The sequence below is a fragment of the Carassius gibelio genome, chromosome B20, assembly GCF_023724105.1.
Source record: "Carassius gibelio isolate Cgi1373 ecotype wild population from Czech Republic chromosome B20, carGib1.2-hapl.c, whole genome shotgun sequence".
Lineage (NCBI taxonomy): Eukaryota > Metazoa > Chordata > Actinopteri > Cypriniformes > Cyprinidae > Carassius > Carassius gibelio.
Genome location: NC_068415.1, coordinates 8,891,246 through 8,906,433, shown reverse-complemented (window position 1 = coordinate 8,906,433; position 15,188 = coordinate 8,891,246). Strand labels below are relative to the sequence as shown.

At 35.7% G+C, this 15,188-nt stretch overlaps 1 protein-coding gene across 1 annotated transcript; it reads left to right on the top strand.

Moving 5' to 3' along the window:
* The first annotated feature begins 2,811 nt into the window (after nucleotides 1–2,811).
* Nucleotides 2,812–15,154, top strand: LOC127984499 (EMILIN-1). The gene is made up of 8 exons (XM_052587157.1): nucleotides 2,812–3,290; nucleotides 8,473–8,592; nucleotides 9,439–9,569; nucleotides 9,850–11,886; nucleotides 12,024–12,140; nucleotides 12,805–12,822; nucleotides 12,951–13,085; nucleotides 13,170–15,154. The coding sequence occupies exons 1-8, from the start codon at nucleotides 3,130–3,132 to the stop codon at nucleotides 13,496–13,498; spliced, it is 3,048 nt and encodes a 1,015-aa protein (XP_052443117.1). The 5' UTR covers nucleotides 2,812–3,129; the 3' UTR covers nucleotides 13,499–15,154.
* The last annotated feature ends 34 nt before the right edge of the window (nucleotides 15,155–15,188 follow it).

Sequence of the window (15,188 nt, the reverse complement as noted above, 5' to 3'; positions counted from 1 at the left end):
TGTTCGGGGTTCAGACACACACTCTCTGTTTAAATCTAGATTAAAGACACATTTCTTTGGCCAAGCATTCAAATAATACATCTCATAATTTAGCACTGCAGTTATATCATATTAAATGTGCATTATTATTCTTTAGCTTAATTAAACTAGAGTTAAACTAATGAATTTTACTTGGTTTAAACAGCAGCTATGCTAATTATGTCTCTATTTGTTTCTCTGTTTTGCCACACAAGCTCCAGTCTGGATTCAGAACACACGAGAAGAGATGATGCCAGAGGCCCTCAGAGGCCCTCAGATGATGCCAACCCTGAAAAAACATACAGAACTACCAAATTTTTTATATAAGTTTGATTGCATCATATAATAATTGCTGTTAATAGTGTTCATTGTCTGTTTGATTACATCTTTAATTGATTTTTTTCAGTACATTTCTGTCATATACACATAAACTGACGGTCACCACTGATAAGTTACTACTAAATATTGTAGAAACTTAGTTATCTGTAAAGTTGCTTTGCAATGATTTGTATCTATTGTATCTATCTTATTTGTATCAGTGCTATAAATAAACTTGATTTGAATTGAAATTGAGTTAATGTCTCTAAATAACCCATGTCTTAAGATCTCTCAGAAATATCTGAGAGTCCCTGAGAAAAATCTACCACAACACCCCCAGTTTGTTACATATTGTGTACCACAGCTTTTGTTCACTGATTGCAAATAAACTGTCCCCTCAGGAATTGTAATCTGTTGTACAAAGACAAGGGACTTAACAGTGCTTTTAGTATCAAAAAGAAAGTAGGGAAGATCCAGTTTTGGCTAAAACAAGTTTAAAGGCAAATCAGAGCTTGAAATGCAGACTACAGTCAAATAGAAATTGAAAAAAGATGTCTTGAAATGAATAATGAATAGCCTAATTACATTATAGAGAAAAAGATCAAATTTCAGTTTTTGGTATAGACAGACATGGATAAAGGGAGATTTAAATCTATCAGATTTTTTTTTACTTTTACAAAGTACAGAGATCAAACTGTTGAAGGGAGTTCAAAAAACACACCACGCATACATTGACACACTTTTTCCTCATGTCTGGCCAAGAAGAAAGACCTCACTCAAAACCTTGAACTGCTGTCTGCATGGGTTCTTACATTAGCACCATCATAACTGAAACATCTACAAGTGGTCATAGTCCTCCTCAATGCTGACGTCTAACATGACTCTCCAGACAAACCCTGACTTGGACTGATCCTAAAGATGAAAATTTGCTGAGGCTGTTATTCTGGTCCAGTAGACCGAAAAAAGTCTTTGATTGTTAGGGTAGGTTAGGTTAGGTCATGTCTCTTAGCAGCCTGGATCCTCCCTTCAGCATTGCTTTGAGATCACAGCAATTATATGCAATGCTATCTCAGCAACCTTGAGATCTGAGAAAACTGTCCAGTGAAGTCCAGACCAGATCAGAGACAGCTTTCCCTTTTGTGTATTTCAGAGGGATTTCAAACCAGGGGCAGAACATTTATAATTGTGTGTGTGTGTGTGTATATATATATAGATATATATAGTTATAGGGCCATCGCTTTATCATGAAGTATTTATAACTATAATTATATATATATATATATATATATATATATATATATATATATATATATATATATATATATATATATACACTGTAAAAAATAAGTGTAATTTTATCTGTAAAATTTTGTGAAAACGCTACGGAAAAAAACTGATAATAGGTTAACAGTAAGTTCCCGTACTATATACAGGGAAAAACTGTAAAAGATCTAACAAAGCATTTAATGTAAATTTACAGTAAAATTCTGTTAATTATACAGCTTTTAGAAGTAAAAAAAGAACAAATCAATGTATAATTTACAGTCTAAAACTGTAAACTGATATTCCCAGAATTCCCTGGGTGACACTCCACGTTTGGAAGTATTTTGTTTAAATAATCATGTTTTAAATAGTTCTTGTTATCAGTTATGTACATTTGAGCTTTATGTTACATCTTCTGTTGCTTAATGAAAGTTTTTTGCATTATTTAAGTATCACGTGTGTTACCATGATGGTGTTTTGTGTTTCCATAAATGTGCACCTTCTATATGTTAATATATACTTCTGCTTGTGGTGAAGCTACTTGTGATGAGCTTTGATACTTCATGTGGCTTTCTCTTATACAGTACCATGTTTATTATTATGGTGGTTGTCAGTATTTTCAAGGTACAAAACAGATTTAATTTTGTGTGTTGTTGAATTTACTGGTTTATATTCACATTTTCTTGTTTGTAAATTACAGCTTTATATTGTAAAATTAACAGTTTTTGACGTAAATGTGTTTACAGTTTTCTGTATTTTTACAAAATTATTCTGGCAACCACAGCTGCCAAAAAGTTTTTGTAAAAACAACAAGAAATTTTTTACAGTGTATATATATATATATATATATATATATATATATATATATATATATATATATATATATATATATATATATTGTTTTTTTATACAAAAAAATCAAAGCTGTTTGTATATTTTAGTTTTTTAAGAGATTAGCATATTGGGCAGGTTTGGGGGGCAAAATAATCAAATATAAGTCTGGTTACAAAAAAAAGAAAAAAAAGAAAAAAGAAAATCATATTTTAAGTATTTCATTATTTTAAAAAAAAAAAAAAAATCTATGAACTGATACTCGAGTAAAAATCCAGGAGGGACCTAAAATTTAAAAGCAGAGCATGGAGAGGGAGAGGGAGAGGGGGGGGGAGGTGGAGAGGGGGGCTTGGAAGGAGTTTTGGATCCGCATCATTTCAAAGCACGTTTCACATTATGACTGCACATGCGATGAAGAAAAAAAACGGACACTTCTCATTAGTGTTTGAATGCGAACCGTGTGTCAAGGGTGAACTGACGACATCTTCTAAGATTAATGGACACTTTGCGAAATGATGACAAAGGTACATAAACTTAGACAGCACTTACACAGAACTTTATGAAGTACATCAGTGGAGAGTTAGCTGGGGCTGTCGGACTGCACTCGATGCGCACAAAGCGCATTTTCTAAGCCGAAGCTGTTGGATGTAACGATCGTTTTTTTATTTTATTTTACAAATCTGTTTTTACTTGGAAGCCATGGCACTATATTTTGTTTACCTATTGACTCTACTGGCGCTGATTTTGCCTGGAGATATTTGTGGAGCAGGAACGTACGCGTCACGAAACACTCAACATGTGGATGAGAGTCAGTCTGAATCAGCTGCACAGAGTGGATCTAAGGTTGCCAGCAGACACAGGTAACTTTTCATTTTAGCAACACGCCTCAGAGTTGATCGATTCATATTTTTTAACACTGAACAAATGTTGTCATGTGAAGTAGAATGTCTACAAAAAATGTATTTAAAATGATTTCATTATTATTCTTAAATATTTATACCATTGAATTATTTTGTTTTGTGATCTAAATGATCAGTTATGTCTAGGGCTGTTTTGGGTTATTCTGTAGAGACTTACTAACTTTGTGGCATTTATTTTATTAAAAGATTCATAACTAAGTAAAAAAGTGTGAAATATTAATATACCATATCTGGTCAGCTGTCACAGCACTTAATTAAGTCATGTAGCCTTGCTTACAAACATTCAAGCTGAGTTTTTAGGACCATGCCATGTGGCATGTGTCACACCTGTCTGAGCTGGCTGATATTGCAAATATAAGGTCAAACTGTACTGAGTTTATTAGGTTCTAGTCAATAAATCTAGTATGAAACTGCAGGCTCTGGGTGAGTGAGCTACTGTTGGACAGGTCTGCCCTTTTTTGGCTTTACTGAGAGACATCAGTGCATGTGAAATGGGACGGAGGCCAAACAGTGAAGACCTTAAGTGCACTTATCCTGGCACTAGCACAGCCCAGTGGAGTAAAGAGGTTCTGCTCTGCACTAGTTTGGGAAAGAATGTGTTGGTCCCTGCTGGCACCACTGTTTGAACTCTGCTTTGTTTTTACAGATGTATGAAATATAAGACAACTTGTGGTAGCTGAATCCTCCTTCACAGTGTGCCCCCTGTTTCCTGTCTGTTCAACATCTTGAATGATATCAGCTGTTCTTCTACTTTTTGATTGAGTTGTACTGTGACTTGCAGTCCAGATTATGCCTTATAAACAGCTGGTTTGCACAGATTCTTTACTTGCCAGTAAATGTATCTTTTTTTGCTGATGTATATTTTGCGAAACTATTTCTCCAAAACAGATGCGAGAAAACTGAAAGAGACATTAACTGTACTCCCTCCTCAACATGAATTTTACTTACAGACTTTTCTGTACAAAACAAAGTCCGAAATATGACATGCATTTAAATATCATAAATTGTTCAATATATATAGCAACGTCATTACTTACCTTTTAACAAATTTGTTGTTCCAAATGCTTATCTTTCACTGTGATGCATTGCCTGGAATCATAAACAAGTAGTTCCTGCTATGACAAAACTTATGATGTTCCAGAAACTTTGTTAGTTTCATCTTTGATGTAAAGTGTAAAGTGTATACATGTTTGTAAGTGTTCTCAGCAAACGTGCACACTATGTTTGCTTCGGAGTATGTGTAAGCATTTCGCAAAGAGCTTGCTGAGCTCAGCTTTTATCTAAATCATTTAGATTTCAAATAGGAAATACACACTTTCTTACATCTAAACCATAACTGCAAACATTTGTGATACTGGATATAACAAGTAAATATGATACAGAAGCAATGTAGGGACACTGACCAAGCCAATGTTAATATCCTTGTGTGGAGATGTTTTGGATAGTGTTTAAACTGTGTAAAAGTGTATTTTGTATATATATTCCTGTGGTTCTGACACTAACCCTGTACAGCCTTCTATATCAAATAATAGTCAGAGATCAATATTGTTTTTTAAATGGAACAGTTACTTAAATGCCATTTCTCAAATGCCTGATGTATCATATATATATTATTTATTTTCTAAAAATTATGTATGGATAATGAAGTAACCCTATAAACAATATAACAATATAAAACTCTGTAAAGATTAAGGTATAAAATATCAGTCAGATGACAGAAGGCAAATATTAGATTATATATAGATTCTGTACACAGTTTTGACCATGTCGATAATTTAGTGGCATTATATATGGCATTATAATACACACATGTGACCCTGGACCACAAAACCAATCATAAAGGTAAATGTATTTATACATCAACTATAATAAATTAGCTTTCCATTGATGGATGGTTTGATAGGATAGTACAATAATTGGCTGAGATACAACTATTAAAAAATCTGGAATCTGAGGGTAAAAGAAATTTGCCTTTTGTCCAAATGAAGTCCCTAGCAATGTATATTACTAATCAAAATGAAGTTTTGATATATTTATGGCAGGAAATTTACAAAATATCTTCATGAAACATTATCTTTAAATAATATCCTAATGAGTTTTGGATTAAAAGAAAAATTGATCATTTTGACCCATACCATGTATTGTTGGCTATTACTACAAATATAACCGTGGAACTTATGACTGGTTTTGTGGTCCAGGGTCACATATATGGCTTTACGAGACATCATATATGGCTTTTGTTATATATAGGCTTTAAAGAGTTAATGATGTTTTGCCTCACTCAATGTGAAAAAGTGTGCAAATAAGGCTAGTGGAAGAAGACCATGAGAGCAGATCTTCAGATATGGCCTGTAGACTTCAGATTGGACGTATTTTCTCTGTTGGCCTAAAACACCAAGAAAACCTTCTACTAATCTTTAGAAAGCTTACTTATATATTTGATCTTTGTTTGTATGGATAACTCAATTACCCTGATGACCTAACCGCTGTTTCTCTTTTGAGCGTAGCAATACATTGGCCTACTGTTGCTGTGTACTCTGTGTGCACTATTATTTCTGTCCAAATTCTGTTTCTGCTTGAGATGCTGAAGTGATACTTCATTCCTTGCCAAAATGGGTTCTGTGGATTTTATCCTGTCAAGGGAACGTGTTTATATTCAGCCGCCTTAAGCTGCATGTTCTTGAGTTGGAGTGGCACAGGCTTGACACTGGCGTCTAGTCTTCTTGTTTATATGATTAAGCAGTGAAGTGCTGACAGTTGCAGTGTGTGTTGTAAAAAATAATTAGGTGATTGAAAGTGTTTACAGTAAGAGTTAAAAAAAGAATACTGATCCAATCCTGAAAAAAAAAAACATTGTGTGGTAATTAAACCAAGAGCAAAATGGTACAAGAATGCTGGACATTGGAACCCATTCTTAAGAGTGATCTTGTACAAAATCAAAATGGATTTGTGTACATATGAAACAAAGAGCCCATTGTGAGTCAAAAGTTTTTGTTTACTTTTCCACTCTCAAATTTGATAAAGCCGAGAACCACTGTTTCCTCTTTTCCCATTGGTATACATGGACCCAGTCCTTTGTCCTTAGTTTTTTTTTACCTCCCCCACAGAATAAAGCTGAAACAATGGCACAGTGTTCTATTCACCATCACACTTTTAGTTGCATACTCCCAACCACAATCTATATGTCCTATTTAATGCTTCTATGCACATTCTATTTTTCATGAATCCATCCAGAACTTTGCACAATTAAAGTTTAATTCTCTCTCATCACATCCTTAATCTCAATTTGCACTCATAAATCTTCCACATTATTTTACAAACCAACACAACATTCTGTATTCATAATGATGATCAAAAGTAAGACTTAATTCAGCATTTAGACATATACAAATAGATGCACCGTGACTAATCAAAGATTGAGTGGGTGTAGAATTTGAAAAGCATGGTTGTCTGTGGTGAAGATGTCCGTGTTGAACTTGTGTACTCTCAGTGTCTGGGCCTCATTTGTTTGTATGTGTGAGAGCACTTGCAGCTGATGCATCGAGACATTCCTGTCTCATGATAATGAATGATTAACCAAGCTCAGTGAGTTATTGTGATGAACCAGAAGCACTGGATTTTAGCCTGGTTTCAATCCCATCTAAACAACCTCCCTGAGAAAACAGCACAATTTATCACTTTAATCAGAAAATAAGTTTTTAAATCATAAAGCACTCCAAGGTCTCTCTAAACTTTCATTTTCTTCTTTTTTTTTTTTTTGAAAAAATATGATAGAAGACAATAAAAGGAAGAATATGACAGCAGACATAATAGAAGGTAACAAAATAAACAACAACAAAAATGGACAGATAGAAAGCGAGAGAGAGAGAGAAAGAGAAATTATACTAATAATAAACTCACTAATCTTTATAATATGGAGACACACTAGAATTCCACTTATTTTTATTATGACCCGTTATTTGTGTATACTCCAGCAATTCCTTCAACTTCCCTCTTCCCACACCTATCGTAAACTTAGGTTTTATATGAATGTACTTAAGTCTATTGTGTGCCCAGAGTAGATGTAAATCGCTGAGCAGGATGGGGATATCCCTTCCCTCATTCACTTACAGGATGGGTGGACATTTAAGAAATAAACATCAAATAAACCCAAGTGACAAACAATAGTCTTAAAAAAAACACACACACAAACTCTTATTTTATGTCAATCTTTATTGTAGTCATGAAAAATCTTTAAAGGGATCATAAAAGTCATTAATTACTCACCCTCATGTCGTTCCAAACCCGTAAGACCTTTGTTCCTCTTCGGAACACAAATTAAGATATTTTTAATGAAATACGAGAGCTTTCTGACCCTGCATAGACAGCAATACAACTGAAATATTCCCAGAAACATAAGGGCATCATTAATATAGTCCATGTGACATCAGCGGTTCAACCATAATTTTATGAAGCTACAAGAATACATTTGGTGCACAAAGAAAACTAAAATTATGACTTTTTTCAACAATTCTTCTCTTCCACATCACATTATTGTATTACAATTGAATAAAAATTGAATGTTGCAATTTCAAATGCATGTCACAAGTGGCCCAACAGCAATTGCAGAGTTGGAGCAGCATTTACTGCAAAGCTGTCCCAAGACATTGAAATCACAGAATCATTAAAATTATTAATTTTGACTATTGAATTGACATAAAGCCTAACATAATGATGTGTATGTTTCATTCACTACAAAGACCTGATCATTAGAATCATTAGTTCGGGACCTGGACTACATTGGCAGCGCTGTATATTGTTGATTGAATAAAAAGAAACTCTCTCCGATTATTTTTGTAGGGTATTCCATCCAAATTGAAGGGAGAATGCACATGCTCTGACTGAACAGAAGCCTTCCATGAACTTGCTAACTTTTGTGATGCTTTGTGGGCGTCATTGGAGGAAAGTTTTGGTTTTGTGGGTGTCACAAGAAGAAAGTTTTGGTTTTGAAGGGCAATTATTTGTACTTTAATTACAGGGTACATTTTTAATTTAGCTCTGTCTAAAATGAAGATGGCAGTCCTCAACCATTTGAACTGAAGCCTTAATAATTATAATTTGCATATGCTTTGTACACAAACAGGAACTGGTGTGCCTACGTAGTAACAAAGACTGTAAGCTGTGTAATGGAAGATGGAGTGGAGACGTATGTGAAACCTGAATACCAGCGTTGTGCTTGGGGCCAGTGTTCCCATGTGGTTTTGTAAGTATTCATGAGAAAAAAACAGCCAAATTGCATTTCATTTAATCTTGGTTACCACTTACTGTTATGACAGTGTCAAGCGGGAAAGGTTTGGACCGTGTCCCTCACTCAATTGTAATGTCCACCAGAACTATGCATGGAATGGAGATGGGAGAGTTGAGACATAAATCTGTCTCAGATGAAACTGCTAATGTACCAGAAAGTTACTTGTAATGTTGTTATTTTACTCATTTCTTTTAGAGAACACATTCAGTCATAAGTACAAGGTCAAGTAGACCTTTTTCTTAGGTCTCATTAAACGTCGGTTTTATCCAAAATCTTCAAAGAAAGCAATACTAGTCCCCTATAAAATACAGAAGTCACATCACAAGTATGAATAGAGTATAAACATTGTTCTAATAATAGAACAATTGCACTTGAAAGTTCAGTAGACACACAAGAGGCTTGCCAGAGCAAAGCAAACACTTTCAAAGATTTTAATGATGTATTGAAAGCTTTGACTGAATAAAATAACAAAAGGATGCCCAGAAACAACAGCTCAAAGAAAAAGAAGAACAGGCCTTTATTGTACTGATGTGGCCTTTCGAAAAGTGATACGTAGCCAAGGATATTAACGGAAAAGAAATATTTTCTATTTGCCTACTTGAGAAGTTCCATTAGAGGCTGAGGTTAAAGTCTTGAAAGATGATTAAATTAAACTTGACAACTTTAAGTGGCGAGTTTCAGAAATGTCACAGAAGTACACATATGTAAAAGCTTATTTTATTACAGCAAAAATACTACACAAAGAGATCATATTCACAGTTCCTGCTAGAACTGTATATGATGAAATATCTCACACCACAGGTATCGGACCTATAGAAAACCACGGTACAAGGTTGCCTATAAAATGGTCACAGAGATGGAATGGAAGTGCTGTTATGGGTACTCAGGAGAGGACTGCAGTGAAGGCAGGGACAGAACTACTGGTGAAGAAGGTATGGTGTTACCGAACTTTAACCCTAGAACTCATTAAGTGAGTCAAGTTGATCTGATATTTTCATTCAATATTTTCAATAAGCAGTATTCTGTTTTTTTATTATAATATTTTGTCTTCTTTAAAAAAATAGCTTCATAGGTCTCTTTATAGAAATGCTTTGGACATATCTGAATGATTAAAATAGATGTGACCAAACTCTGGTGGTGATCTCAGTTTGAATTAGTAAATGTCAAATAACTTCAGGGATAATTACTTGTGCAATCAATGTCCCTCAATAGGGAGAAGTGACAGCGAAAAGATTAAACAACTTGAGGACCAAATTCAAAATCTCCAGTCTACCTTATACAACATGAATAAGAAATTACAGGAGGAATCTCGAAGGGAAGGCATCAGTGGTGGCAACAATCTGGCCGATGCAGCCCAACCAGGGATGAGGGACACTATTCACAGCATCCAGACCAAGCTGGACATACTGGACAATATGACACAGGTCCATGATAGAACCCTCACCAGCATCAACAACCACCTTGTGGGCGGCAATGGAATCAGAAATGAGTTGGACAGTCGCTATGGCACACTTAAAGAGGAGATTCTCAGGGAGCTGGAAAGGCGGGTGACACTGTCTTGCTCGTCATGCCAAACTGGAGTGGAGAGCATTCAAAGGCAACAGCAGGAAGACAGAGAGAGGATCCGAGCTCTGGAGAAGCACATCAGTGTGATGGAGCAGCACCACCAACAAACTGCAGATTTGCTCAAGAAGGAACTATCCCACTATCAGAGTTGCTGTGATTCCCTGAGTGATCTGGACAGGAGGCTTGGTGCCATTGAGAGGAAGGTCAGTTCGACTGCAGAAACATATGATGTTCTTAGAGGACGTCTTGAGAAAGAGTTGAAAGGATCAGGCAATGGCAATGGTGGACGGTTAAAAGCACTTGATGAAAAACTCAACAGCCGTCTTAGAGAACTGGAGAGAAGACTGAATGGGACGGTTCGAAAAACCGAGCAAAAATGCTCCCATACTGAGACAAGTATGAAGGAGTTTGTCCACCGAGAGATCGGCCAGATAAAAAACTCTGTCCTCAGTCGAAACGATGATCATGGTAATAGAATATCTACTGTGGAGATTGATGTCGAAGATTTGAAGCGTTTCATTAACAACCACAAAAATGATCTGGAAAGGTTAGGGAACAAAACAAATGATCTCGACAGTGGGCTCAAGTCAGCGATTAATTTGTGCACAGAGACGTGCGTTTCAAAAGGGAGTGAGACAGCAGATACTGTGAAAAGCCTGGAATGGAAGGTTGTTGCCAATGAGGAGGACATTAAGAAGTTTGACACCAAACTAAAAGATTTAAGTGTGTCTGGTGACTCCTTATTGGACCGTATTATAGATATCAGCCAAGATGTTCAAAAAATGAAGGATCTGACAGGACATAACGGAGAGCACTTTAACCAAGTTGTCACCGATGTGGAGAATATGTTACGTGATTGTGACATATGCAATACGATAAAGGAAGAACTTAGTACAATAAAAAACATAACCAACCATACCTTTAACACATTCCAGAGAGAACTTACAGATTTACGCAGAAAAGTAGATACAGATGAGTATGCTTGCTCGCTGGTATGCTCAAACCTCCAGGAGGAAGTGGGCACACTGAAAGAGGAGGTTGAGAAATGCACAGGCCAATGCGTTATCAGCATGGCTAACCATCAGAGGAACATGGATAATCAAAATACCATAACTCGCAAGCTTGGCAAAGACCTCAAGTCCATTCAGGGTGAGATCACAGGGGTAATCCAAACGTTCAGCTCCATCAATGACACTCTGAAAGGCCTCAGGAACACCATACAGGGGCATGAAAACTATATTTTCGATCTGGACTCGTCTAAGGAAAGAATTAACTCTGAATTAGATCAGATTCAGGATGATTTGAACAAGCACAAAGCAGACAGTAAATTGCGTTTTAATGGCATCAGTAGCTTTAACAGCAATTTGATGATTGAAATGGGAGAATGCAAACTTTCTCGAGAAGGGCTGGATAAGAGGCTCTCGAAGATGGAGGATGTCTGCGGTAGACTGGATTCCTTTTCAATAAACCTTCAGATAATCAAAGATGGCCTGAACAAACACGTTTCTGGGCTTTGGACATGTGTTAATGACCTAAACTCCACAGTTATCTCTCACGGTGAGGCCATCAACAGCATTCAGAATGTTCACTTAGAGAACATTCATGGCAAAATGAACAACCTCAACTCTTCCATACTGCATGTTTTCAAGGAGTTCCAGAGCTTCACTGAAGAGGACTTCATTGGTATGTTACATATCTCAATTTTATAATTTGTGTTAAGAATTTAGAGCAATTGGGCACAGCATACATCTCATCTATCAGTTTTTTTGTTTGTTTTTGAATGTGAAAAACCAAGCAATTTCTTTTGGGCCAATCCTCAGGACCTCCTGGACCACCTGGTCCTCAGGGAGAGAAAGGATCCAAAGGACCAGCTGGGCCTCAAGGACCTCCAGGCAGAGAAGGACCACAAGGGAAGGCAGGACCAAAAGGACCCCCAGGTAAATAAACGAGATGAAAAAAATAACTAAATAAATACAGTATGTGTGTATGTATATATATTAGGGGTGGCACGGTTCAACTTTTTCACGGTTCAGTTTGTTTCACAGTTTTAGAGTCACGGTTTCGGTACAGTACGGTCTGTGCTGTTTATGGAAAAACTATACTTTCTAATAAAAAAAAGAAGAATATTATATCCAATTACAAGCAACAGCACAAATAATACAATAAACAGTGATTTTTTTTTTTTTAGGTAGGTCTAGCAAGTTTTAAGGTACAGAAATTGAATAAAGTAATCAAATTTAAAACAGCATTGCATATTGGACTTTGTAAATTAAAGATTATTATTTATTAAAGTTACAAAAGCTTTTTAATCAAGAGCAGTGAGTGATTTCTTTGTTGTTGCTGTTCGATTAATATAAAGACTGTCACTTAAAGAGAATGTACTGATACAGTGGCCTACGTTCAGCCTTTTGACATAATTTTTGTCTGAATTTGTCCAAACAGTGTGTGGTGAACCGAATGGTTTGGTTTTATTTTTCAGCGAACCGTGCCACCCCTAATATTCTATAAAAATATATATTTCACAAAATCACCAGAACAGGATTTTATATGGTCAAATTACTTATATTTTTCTATATATTTTCAAATTTTTCTCTTATTTAGGTCTCAGAGGTGAACATGGTCAGTGTGTTCTTACTATTACTACTGTTACAACTACTAATAAAATGGTCTACTAATAAATTTGAAATTACTAAAAATAAATACTTTTTCTAAATAATTTTTAAAATAATTATTTTCTTGCTTACCAGGACCTCCTGGAGAGGATGCAAATGTCCCAAGACTGTCATTCTCAGCAGCACTCACACGACCGCAACCCAATGCAGGCACTATCATCTTCAACAAGATCTTTGTCAATGAAAGAAAGGCCTACGATCCAAAGACAGGTATGTATGCTAGAGACAAGCATATAGTGTGTGAATTAAGGTCTGTCATAATCATAAATTCTCTCACTAAATGTATTTTGACAGGTATGTTCACTGCACCTGTGAAGGGGCGATACTTCTTCAGTGCAGTCCTGACAGGTCACAAGAATGTCAAGATCGAGGCAGTCTTGTCTAAATCCAATTATGGAATTGTCCGCGGAGATTCAGCAGGGTATCAGCCTGAGGGTCTTGAGAAACCCATGGCAGAGGCACGGCTCACTCCTGGATCCCTGGTCATCTTCAACATCATACTTCCTCTGGAGAAGGGAGATACTGTATGCATTGACCTGGTCACAGGTAAACTTGCCCACTCCGTGGAGCCCCTTACGATCTTCAGTGGGACATTGCTCTATGAGGAAGATGACAGATTGTAAGACCCATCTGTGGACAATGTCAGATGTACAAATTTGTATCTGGACATAACTTTTTTGAAGAACAGTTCTACATATTCAGTGTTGAATAAGGTTTATAATACAAATGCAGGTTTCATTTATAACAGTCCATAAGGAAACACAAGATGGATATATTTTTTCTCCATTATCAGAAAAATGGACTGAGATTTTTTTTTATATGGTTAAGTTTTTTTTACATTTATTCTTGAATGGCAAATCATATATTTTCATATACTTTATGTGAGCAGCCATGTTTGCTTATATTAAAATGTAACTGAGAACAGCAAAGATCATGTGAGAATGAGTGACTGTCAAACTGGGATCGGACTCAAGTAGAATATTTTACATAATTAACCTAGACCCTTGAAATGCCCATATGCCCCAGTAAATACTGAGAATATTGATTACCATTTACTGACATGAAAATCATTTTGCCGGAATAGTTCAGCAATCATCAACATCACAATCATCATCATTCTATCAGCTATTTACAATCATATTCAGAAATTAAGCACTCTTGAGCTAACCGGCCAAATGGTTTTGCAAAAAGGTCTGAATTTGTTTTTGATTCATTCAGACAGTTCACTCATACACTGAATCATATACAGCATTTCTCAAATGAAAAGTACAACACAAAAGAGCACTTGATGAGGTGGGTCTTTACCTACAATAGTATAAAAACAAACCTTGCAAATGAGAAAATATGGAATTGTGTGTACTGTTGGTGAGGTTTCAGTTTAAAACAAGGTAAGATGTTTTTCCCTTAAAGGTTCCATTCAGGTTTTTTTAAAGATGGATACAATAAATATTACACATTATATGTTCTATTATTTCCCATTTCCTCACTGTGTTATTCTTTAATATTTTTGGGCGGCACATTTTTTCACTTAATCTCCAAATTTGGAAAAGTAACTGTGAAAGGATGAATTCAAATAAAGCAGGCTGTGCAGAGAGGAACATTTTTAGACATGCCAGAGGCTACAGATCAGTACATTTCTGTAACCCATGCTCTAGTGACTCTTCCAAAGAAAACTATCAAAGCTGTTTGTGCTAGATGCAAAAAGGTTTTAATCTGATCTTTTTGTCAATGGATTTTTTTTCTCTCTTTGGACTGCAGATGTTCTCCAAATCTATCAGCTGTTACCTTTACCAGACATGTATTTGTGCAACCTTAGCTGTCTTGGTGATCTATGCCTAATATTTTCTTTAATACAAAGGGATTTCAAAGGACTTTGCACTGAGTAGCCTACTGCGAGATCAAATATTGACCATTCAGTCCAGTTTAACCCTCAGAAGAGGGGAATTCCTTAAAAGGTCTTCATATATGTTACTTCAGAATGCTTCATTTTGCGGTAAAACAGCTGATTTGGTCAATTTATAGATTATATCAGCTGTCCAGGCATAACCTGAACCAGATATTCAAATCTTATATTTTTATGTTTAATCTCACTTCAGGCATTACGCAACAGTATTATAATTATGCAAATAAAGTCTGACTGCCTTGCAATCCAAACAATCCTCATATTATTTTCAGCACAAAATGTTTTCATAATCATAACTTCTTCAAAGCTGAATGCTATATATTGAATCTAGATAATATTTGCAATGCTAGCTGTTAATTAAAACATTTTTCACAAATTTCTTGTTGTGTTAAGTTTTTTTTCATGACTTT